The sequence below is a fragment of the Oncorhynchus tshawytscha genome, unplaced genomic scaffold, assembly GCF_018296145.1.
Source record: "Oncorhynchus tshawytscha isolate Ot180627B unplaced genomic scaffold, Otsh_v2.0 Un_contig_11974_pilon_pilon, whole genome shotgun sequence".
Taxonomy (NCBI): domain Eukaryota; kingdom Metazoa; phylum Chordata; class Actinopteri; order Salmoniformes; family Salmonidae; genus Oncorhynchus; species Oncorhynchus tshawytscha.
Genome location: NW_024608789.1, coordinates 68,830 through 81,051, shown reverse-complemented (window position 1 = coordinate 81,051; position 12,222 = coordinate 68,830). Strand labels below are relative to the sequence as shown.

The window sequence follows — 12,222 nt, the reverse complement described above, 5'->3', positions numbered from 1 at the left end:
AGAGTGTTAATGTGGGTTAAAGTTCAGTCTGTCAGGTTAGGTAATGTTAGTTTAGTTAATGATTTTCTGGGCCATTTGGTAGGTGGTGACATATCATGCGTCTCCAAATGGCACTTCAGATTTCACTACTTTTGACGAAGCACTATGAGCCCTAGTCAAAAGTAGCACTAACTAGGAGAATAGAGTGCCATTTGAAATGCAGCCATGTTCAGATTGGATCATCCTTCCGGAATCAATTTAGATTTACTTGACTGAGATGACGGACTGACCTCTGGAGACAAACAGGCGAGGAAGGAACAGCGCTAGAGGACCAAAACAACACAGAATAGAACCGACCGGTGTGTTTCACACATACACAACCACACAGGAACTACACTTTCACCTGAACACCTTGGAAACACTGTCCAGATTCACTTACACTGGCAAAAACATAAACCATAACCCAAACATAGGACAAATATGTGCATCTGTGTTTGTGTATCTCACCAGCTAGGTTGTCCATCTCCTTCTCCTGCAGCAGACTGGCAGTGTCGCCGTTTCCATCCAACATCAGGTCCGTCCTGGGCTCTGATTGGCTACTGCCTGGCTGCGGAACCCTTCTTCGACTTGACCAACTCGTCCTCCTCGCTGTCTGGAGGGGGAGGGGAGGGGGACAGAAAGACAGAACAGTAGGAACAGTCAGTCAGAAAACAGTTAGAATAGGGGGTGGCGAGAGACAGCCCGACAGCGGTCAGAGAACAGTCAGGGAACAGCCCAACAACAGTCAGATAACAGTCATACTACAGCCCGACAGAAGTCAGAGAACAGTCTGGCAACAGTCAGGGAACAGTCATAACAGCCAGATAACAGTCAGGGAACAGTCAGAAAACAGCCAGAAAAACAGTCAGAAGAGTCAGGGAACAGCCCGACAGCAGTCAGAGAACAGTCAGAAAACAGAAAACAGTCAGACAACATTTAGACAATAGTCAGACAGAACAGTCATACAACCAGAGAACAGTCAGACGGAACAGCCAGGAGACAGTCAGACAGCTAAACACCTCTCCCCTGAACCCCAAAGAGCAGATTCATATCAGTGTAGAAAGATAAGGAGATTATAAATGCTTTCAAGTGTCACATCAGTGGAGCCAAATGTGAATCTGGTTTTGATAGATTCATAAAACGCATACCATAACATTTGGCGAGCTTCGAAGTCTGGATTAACCACAGTACCCACAATCTCTACATGAAACGTCCAATGATGACTGACTTGGAGTAAAGAGAGCGGTGGACTGTAGTATTTCATAACTATTGACGTCAGAACCCACAGGAAACATATTAATACATTTAATACATTTCAGCATCTAAACTGATAGGCTGTTTCAACATTTGTTATCAGACAAGGTAAACTATGAAACACTTTTGTTTTTAGAAAGCGGCAAAGAGTGTTGAGGATATGTCTTCAGCTCAGAGTCGTTGGGGACTGTATCTGTCAGCTGCTCAGACAGAACCACACTGATCAGACAGATCAATTAAGAGGCTGAGAACACCACCACATTTCATCATATAGGCATCCTGTAACAGAGATCTAGTGGAACAGGACCATCACTCTACAGCCTGTGTCCCACCTTACAGTAAATCAACTAAATACAGTATGTACAGACAATATAGTACATCCACACCATACAGACTATACAGTACATCCACACCATACAGACAATACAGTACATCCACACCATACAGACTATACAGTACATCCACACCATACAGACAATACAGTACATCCACACCATACAGACTATACAGTACATGCACACCATACAGACTATACAGTACATCCACACCATACAGACTATACAGTACATCCACACCATACAGACTACAGTATATCCACACCGTACAGACTATACAGTACTTCCACACCATACAGGCTATAAAGTACATCCACATCATACAGACTATACAGTACATCCTCACCATACAGACAATACAGTACATCCACACCATACAGACTATACAGTACATCCACACCATACAGACTACAGTATATCCACACCATACAGACTACAGTATATCCACACCATACAGACTATACAGTACATCCACACCATACAGACTATACAGTACATCCACACCATACAGACTACAGTATATACAGTACCACACCATACAGACTACATCCACACCATACAGACTACAGTATATCCACACCATATAGACTATACAGTACATCCACATCATACAGACTACAGTACATCCACACCATACAGACTATACAGTACATCCACACCATACAGACTATACAGTACATCCACACCATACAGACTATACAGTACATCCACACCATACAGACTATACAGTACATTCACACCATACAGACTATACAGTACATCCACACCATACACCAGTACCACACCATACAGACTATACAGTACATCCACACCATACAGACTATACAGTACATCCACACCATACAGACTATACAGTACATCCACACCATACAGACTATACAGTACATTCACACCATACACACTATACAGTACATCCTCACCATACGTACAGACTACAGTACATCCACACCATATAGTATGTACATACTATACAGTACATCCACACCATACAGTATGTACATACTATACAGTACATCCACACCACAGACTATACAGTACATCCTCACCATACGTACAGAAAACAGTACATCCACACCATACAATATGTACAGTACATCCACACCATACATACTATACAGTAAATCACGCCATACAGTATGTACATACTATACAGTACATCCACACCATACATACTATACAGTACATCCACACCATACAGACTATACAGTACATCCTCACCATACATACAGAATACAGCACATCCACACCACACATTGAATGTATTAAGCTGCCTTCATCAAGTTGTCAGATCCAGCCCAACCCCATCATCATCCCATCCCAACCCCAACCCCATCCCAACCCTAGCTCCAGCCCAACCCAACCCCAGCACATACCAGCTCAACCCATCCACACCCCAACCCCATCTCCATCCCAGCCCAACCCCAACCCCATCCCAACTCTAGCTCCATCCCAACCCTAGCTCCAGCCCAACACAACCCCAGCACATACCAGGTCAACCCATCCACACCCCAACCCCATCCCCATCCCAGCCCAACCCCATCCACACCCCAACCCCAACCCCATCCCAGCCCAACCCCATCCCTACCCCAACCCCAACCCCATCCCCATCCCAGCCCCATCCCAACCCTAGCTCCAGCCCAACCCAATCCCAGCACATACCAGCTCAACCCATCCACACCCCAACCCCATCCCATCCCAGCCCAACCCCATCCCTACCCCAACCCAAACCCCAACCCCATCCCAGCCCCAACCCCATCCCAACCCCAACCCCATCCCCATCCCAACCCAACACCATCCCAACCCTAGCTCCAGCCCAACCCAACCCCAGCACATACCAGCTCAACCCATCCACACCCCAACCCCATCCCCATCCCAGCCCAACCCCATCCCAGCCCAACCCCATCCCAGCCCAGCCCAACCCCATCCCCACCCCAACCCCAGCCTAGCCCAGCCCCAACCCCATCCCCACCCCAACCCCAACCCAACCCCATCCCCATCCCAGCCCAACCCCATCCCTATCTCCAGCCCAACCCCATCCCCATCCCAGCCCAACCCCAACCCCATCCCAGCCCAACCCCATCCCCAGCACACGCCTGCCACACATCACTGCACAGAGATGCCTGTGAGGATTTGTCTTCTTTAAGGTCATACAATATCTGTGAGAAATTGGAGAAGGAACTCTGTGTAAGAAAAGCTTCAGAACATGTCCTGAGAAATGGGAGGTGTCCAAAACCCGTCTGCCATGTTTTCTCTCAGCGTGGCTCTCAGTAGGCCTGGCGCTCCCAGAAGAAACAAGCACCTTGTCTTGAAGAGGTCTCCTGCAACTCTTGTCAGCACGACTACTGTTAAAAAACAACTTCCTGCTCTGTCTCTTGTCTGGAGAGCTTTCATCAGACACATGTGTAGCGTTTAACGCTGTGTAGCATTAAAGACCAGAGCCAGCCAGCAGCCAGCCAGCAGCCAGCCAGCAGCCAGCCAGCCAGCAGCCATCCAGCAGCCATCCAGCAGCCATCCAGCAGCCAGCCAGCAGCCAGCCAGCCAGCAGCCAGCCAGCAGCCAGCAGCCAGCAGCCATCCAGCAGCCAGCCAGCAGCCAGCCAGCCAGCAGCCAGCCAGCAGCCAGCCAGCAGCCAGCCATCCAGCAGCCAGCCAGCAGCCAGCCAGCAGCCAGCCATCCAGCAGCCAGCCAGCCAGCAGCCAGCCAGCCAGCAGCCAGCCAGCCATTTAGCATCAAAGAGACGAGTGAAACTTAAAACTGTGATTCAGTAAAGCGTCATTGCACTCATTGGGTCAATGAGGGGAAGCTGAGCAGAGGAGCTGAGTCTCTGATTGGCATGATTGAGCAGAGGACCTGAGTGGGAACTAGACTAAACAAACCATGCTGATTCCTACAGGCATGCCACCAACATCAATAAGAGAGAATTACTGAGAGCATGAGCTCCTGAGCAAAAATATAGAATTAGAGTTGATTAAATGTAGATAAACTTGATTGTTTCACAAGGACTTACACATGATACTAACCTCAACATCAAAAGCTTCAATCCAATCACAATTTCATACCTAAAACCTTGATTTTGGCCAAAATTACTTCAATGGACTATTACTACCAAGGACTATCAAGAAAAAACTTCTAACAAACCAAAACCTGCAGAAGAAACACAGCGGAACCTGGAAATACTATCCAACACAAACTGAATGAGTAATATAAGCTACTTCTGAATCCAAAAAGTAAAAGACAACAATCTCTAGGTCATTTGGTTGTATAAAGCTTCATAAATAAGAGTACTATGCTATCAAGCTGCTAGGAAAGAAACTGACCTGATCAATTAGTGCTGAAGTGTGAAGTGAGCGGTATGAAAACTCTTGAGCCTAACAATGGCAGGAGAGTTCCACAGCCCCTCCCCCACCCCAAATGTAGAGGCCTTGGAGCCCCCATGGCTTATCCCTGTCCAGAGGTTATTACAATACAGTACCCAATGGATATAAAAAATACCACTACATAGAATGAGTACAAAAAAAGCTCCTCAAGAACAATCCAGAGACACTATTTGCTGACTTCTACAAAGAGGGGAAGGTAAGCAACTTCATTTTTCACACAGACCATCCCCTTGCATGGCACAATGCTATAAGAGCTCACTACCCCAATGTCAAGAGAAAGGGTATTGTCCCAGGGTGGAAACTTCGAATGATAGACATTGAGGAAATTGAAACAACCTCTGTCAACGTGTACAAGTCTGGGACAGTAATGGCACAGGGCATCCTCATGCAGTTCCAGTAGGACTTTTTGGGGTTCAAAGAGTGGGGGAGTGAAAAAACTTCTTCCACTTTCCCTAACGCACAATTGGTTGTCTTCACCCTGCTACCACAAAATGACTTTCACCCTGCCAGTGGGTGAAATGCAAGCTTTTCCCAGGACTGTGCCTCAAAACCTACTGTCTACCTGGCCCAGCATTCCACCCTGGACTTGAACAGCCTTTACGACCAGGTCCACCTCTACAAGGCAGCAATTCCAACTTTTGCCAGGACCCAGCAGCACACACAGGAGCAACAGAGCAATGGATACCCCGTTCAGACCAGCAAGACACCCTCCTAGACCTGAAAGACCCCCTCCTGAAGGACCTGCACCGAGAGAACCCACACAAAGAGGACCTACACCCAGACCACAGCATCACCAGCCGCACTCCAACCAGCTAAGACCACCCCAAGCAAACCCTGGCTCCCCCCCATATCAGACCTATGCCCCTTTTGCCCAACCCATTCCCCCCTCCCTTGCGGCAATGACCTCAACATGACAGCAGGACATATGCTCAGGCAGTGAGCAGAGCAACCGGCCCAACCCCCACTATTACACCCGCCCAAGCCCCATCCTGTGACCTAAGAGGTTTGTATCAGATGCTCAACATGCTCTGCTCACACCTACTGTAATGGTCTAGGCCTAAACCAAAAAACAACAACACTAGGCACTATGGAACACAAAGCTTTTACTATCTCATCCTGGAATATACAAGGTCTGAGGTAATTTTGGCCTAAAGAGTAGGAACCTAGACTTCAAAGAAATTGGATATACAGACATTTTCATCCTACAAGAAACATGGCATAAAGGAGACGGAACCCACTGGTTGCCCTCTAGGCTACAGAGAACTGGTAGTCCCATCCACCAAACTACCAGGTGTGAAACAGGGAAGAGACTCAGGGGGTATGCTAATTTGGTATAGAGTAGACCTAACCCACTATTAAATTAGTCAAAACAGGAACATTTTACATCTGGCTAGAAATGAATAAGGAAATGATCTCAACAGAGAAAAATGTCCTCATGTGTGATACCTATATCCCCCCAATAGAATCCCCATACTTTAACAATGACAGCTTCCCCATCATAGGGTGGGAGATCAACAATTTCCAGGCCCAGGGACATGTACTAGTCTGTGGGGATCTAAATGCCAAAACTGAACCAGAACCTGACACCCTCAGCACACAGGGGGATAAACACCTACCTGCAGGTGACAGCATTCCCTCCCTCATATGCCCCCCTAGACACAACTACGACAACATAACCAACAAAAATGGGTCACAGCTCCTGCAGCTCTGTCGAACGCTGGGTATGTATATAGTCAATGGTAGGCTTCGAGGGGACTCCTATGGTAGGAACACATGTAGCTCATCTCTTGGCAGTGGTACTGTAGACTACTTTATCACTGACCTCAACCCAGAGTCTCTTTGAGTGTTCAGACAGCCCACTGACACCCTTATCAGACCACAGCAAAATCACACTCCACATGAACAGAGCTTTCCTCAATCATGAGGCATCAAAGCCAAAGGAACAGAATAATATTAGGAAACTCTATAGTTGGAAGGAAAGTAGTGAGGAATTCTAGCAAAAAAACAATTAGGCAACAACAAATTCAATCCATTCTAGACAATTTCCTGGACAAAATGCTTCACTGCAATAGTGAAGGTGTAAACTTAGTAGTAGAAAACCTAAACAGTATATTTGACCTCTAAGCTTCCCTATCAAATCTAAAAAAATTCAAGCAGACAACCTAAGAAAATGAACAACAATAACAAATGGTTTGATGAAGAATACAAAAAGCTAAGAAAGAATTGAGAAACCTATCCAACCAAAAACATAGAGACCCAGAAAACCTGAGCCTACGCCTCCCCTATAGTGAATTACTAAAACAATACACTATGGAAAAAGAAGGAACAGCACGTCAGAAATCAGCTCAATGTAATTGAAGAATCCATAGAATCTAACCACTTCTGGGAAAATTGGAAAATTCTAAACAAACAACAACACAAAGAGATATCTATCCAAAATGGGGATGTATGGATAAACCGATTCTCCAATCATTTTGGCTCAATAACAAAGAACAAACAGCAAAAACATCTATATGATCAAATACAAATCTTAGACTCAACTATTAAAGACTACCAGAACCCACTGGATTCTCCAATTACATCTGCCACACGGATCCTGAACACTAGAGCCCCCCAGGGGTGTGTGCTCAGTCCCCTCCTGTACTCCCTGTTCACCCAAGACTGCATGGCCAGGCACGACTCCAACATCATCATTAAGTTTGCAGACGACACAACAGTGGTAGGCCTGATACAGCCTATAGGGAGGAGGTCAGAGACCTGGCCGTGTGGTGCCAGAATAACAACCTATCCCTCAACGTAACCAAGACTAAGGAGATGATTGTGGACTACAGGAAAAGGAGGACCGAGTACGCCCCCATTCTTATCGATGGGGCTGTAGTGGAGCAGGTTGAGAGCTTCATGGTGTCCAAATCACCAACAATCTAGAATGGTTCAAACACACCAAGACGGTTGTGAAGAGGGCAAAGTACGTTCATCTCTAGGAGACAGAACACATCTCCTTCCTGAGCGGTATGAAGGCTGTGTGGTCCCATGGTGTTTATACTTGTGCACTATTGTTTGTACAGATGAACGTGGTAACTTCAGGTGTTTGGAAATTGCTCCCAAGAATGAACCAGACTTGTGGATGTCTACCAATTTTTTTCTGAGGTCTTGCTTTTCCCATGATGTCAAGCAAAGAGGCATTGAGTTTGAAGTTAGGCCTTGAAATACATCCACAGGTACACCTCCAATTGACTCAAATTATGTCAATTAGCCTATCAGAAGCTTCTAAAGACATGACATAATTTTCTGGAATTTTCCAAGCTGTTTAAAGGCACAGTCAACTTAGTGTATGTAAACTTCTGACCTACTGGAATGATGATATAGTGAGTTATAAGTGAAATAATCTGTCTGTAAACAATTGTTGGAAAAATTACTTACGTCATACACAAAGTAGATGTCCTAACCGACTTGCCAAAACTATAGTTTGTTAACAATAAATTTGTGGAGTGGTTGAAAAGTGAGTTTTAATGATTCCAACCTAAGAGTATGTACGTTTCAAATTTCAACTGGATATAACAACGAATTGGCGAGGGCACAAGACGAGTCTGCAGCACCCGGCCTCACCCTACTAGAATCTGAAGTCAAATGTCTACTGTTTGCTGATGATTTGGTGCTTCTGTCCCCAACCAAGAAGGGCCTATAGCAGCACCTAGATCTTCTGCACAGATTCTGTCAGACCTGGGCCCTGACAGTAAATCTCAGTAAGATAAAAATAATGGTGTTCCAAAAAAGGTCCAGTTCCCAGGACCACGAATACCATCTAGACACCGTTGCCATAGAGCACACACAAAACTATACATACCTAAACATCAGCGCCACAGGTAACTTCCACAAAACTGTGAACGATCTGAGAGACAAGGTAAGAAGGGCATTCTATGCCATCAAAAGGAACATAAAATTCGACATACCAATTAGGATCTGGCAAAAATATTTGAATCAGTCATAGAACCCATTGCCCTTTATGGTTGTGAGGTCTGGGGTCCGCTCACCAACAAAAATTCACAACATGGGACAAACACCAAATTGAGAGTCTGCATGCAGTATTCTGCAAAAATATCCTCCGTGTACAATGTAAGACACCAAATAATGAATGCAGAGCAGAATTAGGTCGATACTCACTAATGATCAAAATCCAGAAAAGAGCTGTTAAATTATACAACCACCTAAAAGGAAGCAATCCATAACAAAGCCATCACCTACAGAAAAATAAACCTGGTGAAGAGCCTCCTAAGCAAGCTGGTCCCGGGGCTCTGTTCACAAACAAACAGACCCCCAGGATAGCAACACAATTAGACCCAACCAAATCATGAGAAAACAAAAAGATAATTACTTGACACATTGGAAAGAATTTACCAAAAAAAAGAGTAAACTAGAATGCTATGTGGCCCTAAACAGAGAGTACACAGTGGCAGTATACCTGACCACTGTGACTGACCCAAAATTAAGGAAATGGTTGACTATGTACAGACTCAGTGAGCATAGCCTTACTATTGAGAAAGGCCGCTGAAGGTAGACCTGGCTCTCAAGAGAAGACATGCTATGTACACTGCCCACATAATGAGGTGGAAACTGAGCTGCACTTCTCAACCTCCTGCCAAATGTATGACTATATTAGAAACACATATTTCCCTCAGGATTACACAGACCCACAAAGAATTCGAAAACAAATCCAATTTGATAAACTCCCATATCTATTGGGTGAAATATCACAGCAGCAAGATTTGTGACCTGTTGCCATAAGAAAAGAGCAACCAGTGAAGAACAAACACATTGTAAATACAACCTATATTTATTTTCCCTTTTGTACCTTAACTATTTGCGCATCATTACAACACTGCATATAGACATAACATTTGAAATGTCTTTATTCTTTTGGAACTTTTGTAAGTGTAATGTTTACTTGTTGGTTATTACTGCATTGTCGGAACTAGAAGCACAAGCATTTCGCTACGCTCGCATTAACATCTGCTAACCATGTGTATGTGACAAATAAAATAGGATTTGATTTGATTTGATTTAACTGTACATTTTTATTGCTTATTTCACTTAGTTTATTATCTATTTCACTTGCTTTGGCAATGTTAACATATGTTTTCCATGGCAATAAAGCCCCTTAAATTGAAATTGAATTGAGAGAGACAGAGACAGAGAGAGAGAGAGAGACAGAGACAGAGAAAGAGAGCGAAAGAAAAAGGAGTGAGAGGAGGGGACCGAGCAAACTGCTTTGTCCACAACCAAAATTCAGTTATCAAGGGGTAGAATATAGGGTTTAAAATAATCAGAAAGAAAGAAGCAGGACAGGGAGAGAGAAAATGAGCTGACATGAATGTCCATCTTGTCATGAGTGATAGCCACTACACTTGGAGATGTTCTCAAATCAAAGCGGGCGGTGAGATAGACGGCCGTTTGTCAACACTGAAATTTGGCAGCGCTGAGGTGTCAAGGCTGCCTCATTAGAAATATTTTACATCCTCCACCTTTCCCCTCACAACACACGGAGGAGGAGAAAAGAGATTGGGCCACTTTGTTGCTATCATAATTTATTTCTTTAGTCTGTGACCTTAACACGACCTCATCCCACAGACCCTAACCCTGAAGCATAAATATCAGCACTATCACAAACTCTACTGCATCAGGGTTAACCAATATAGTAGTTCTCCTTCTACACTCCAATCACCCAAGGCCTTCTGTCTCGATCCACTACTAATATAGTGACCTTGGAAGACCCACATAATCACATGGTGGAAATTATGGCAAATCATTTGGGATGCAACAGTGTTTTAAAGTCAATCCAGAATAAGTAGATTCAACCATTTATCATTGATAGTGTTTTATATAGGAAGAATGCCAATGACACATAAAATATCCACCATACCCAATTCATGAAAAGGTTTATGATTCAGAACCATCAAGAAAAGGGCTACCATAGAGTAGGGTTTAGGCCTACCATAGAGTAGGGTTTAGGACTACCATAGAGTAGGGTTTAGGCCTACCATAGAGTAGGGTTTAGGCCTACCATAATATGGAGAGAAAGAGATATATATATATAGCGATAGAGAGAGAGGGAGAAAGAGAGTAGAGAGAAAGAGAAAAGAGAGGGAGGGTGAGAGAGAGAGCGGGGGGGAGAGAGGAAGGGAGGGGGAGATAGAGAGAAAAAGAGGGAGAGAGAAAGAGGGAGAGAGAGGAGAGCGAAAGAGAGGGAGAGATGGAGGGAGGAGAGAGGAGAGCGAAAGAGAGGGAGAGATGGAGGGAGGAGAGATTGAAAGAGAGAGAGAGTGTGGGAGAGAGAGAGAAAGAGAGAGAGAGAGAGAGAAGGGAGGGAGGGAGAGAGAGAGACAGAAGGGATTGAGAGAAAGAGAGGAGGAAGAGAGAGCAGAGCTAATGTCACCTGTCACTCATTCCCTATCGCCATACCAACAGGACAGAATGACACATTTTCAACATTTCCCTCCCAATCCGAGGGTGACGATAGAAAGTAGATATGGGATTTCAGCTTTGTTCAAATAAAGTTAACCATCTCAGAGAAGGGAACTATTTTAGTGTTCAGTAGTTTTACTGTTCAATGTGGAATTGATAATAGTTGAAATGCTTTTAAAAAGAAGCACAGGCTGCTGAATCAAACTGTGATATAACAGTCCATGTTTTATATATTGGGAGAACTCTGGAGTATTCTGTGGCATGAACCTTTCATTTTTATAGCCTCAGTCAGACTCAGGGAGCATGTGTTTTTCTTGGTCTCCTACGTCTCATACGCCCCAACCTCTCGCTCCTTAAGGAGAAACTCTATCACATGATGTTTCACTTAACAGCCTACTCTGCTACAGTACATTTCCCAACAGAGGAATACGGCTGATGGCAAATATACTTTGGAATAATTCAATATATACAACCATAAATAAAATATGAAACCTTAGAATTACAATGGAGTTGTTTTGGAAGAACACATATTCTACATAAATTACACAAACTGGATCAAATGAAATGGGCAACACTGCTATGCAGGATATGTATATTTACTGCAAAAGAAAAAAGTCTGAAAATCTGTCATTGATGTTTTGGAATCCCATTAAAAAGCTTTATGTTGTGTGTTCGTCTGGCACAATAGCGACCTGACCAGAACCATTTTGGAGAGAACTTTTCCTCCTATGCCTCCGCGCTACCAACACAGATCCCGCCCAGAACAGTTGAATCGGAGA

At 44.5% G+C, this 12,222-nt stretch overlaps 1 protein-coding gene across 1 annotated transcript in view; it reads right to left on the bottom strand.

Annotated features, from left to right (window-relative positions):
- Positions 1–575: 575 nt before the first annotated feature.
- The window catches only part of LOC121843818 (neurobeachin-like), a gene marked incomplete at its 5' end in the record, with an annotated part of 79,723 nt that continues 68,076 nt past the window's right edge, over positions 576–12,222 (bottom strand). Inside the window, one exon of the mRNA XM_042313664.1 lies at positions 576–631. Within this exon, the coding sequence (XP_042169598.1) occupies positions 576–631 (56 nt within the window). The remainder of the gene's footprint in view (positions 632–12,222) is intronic.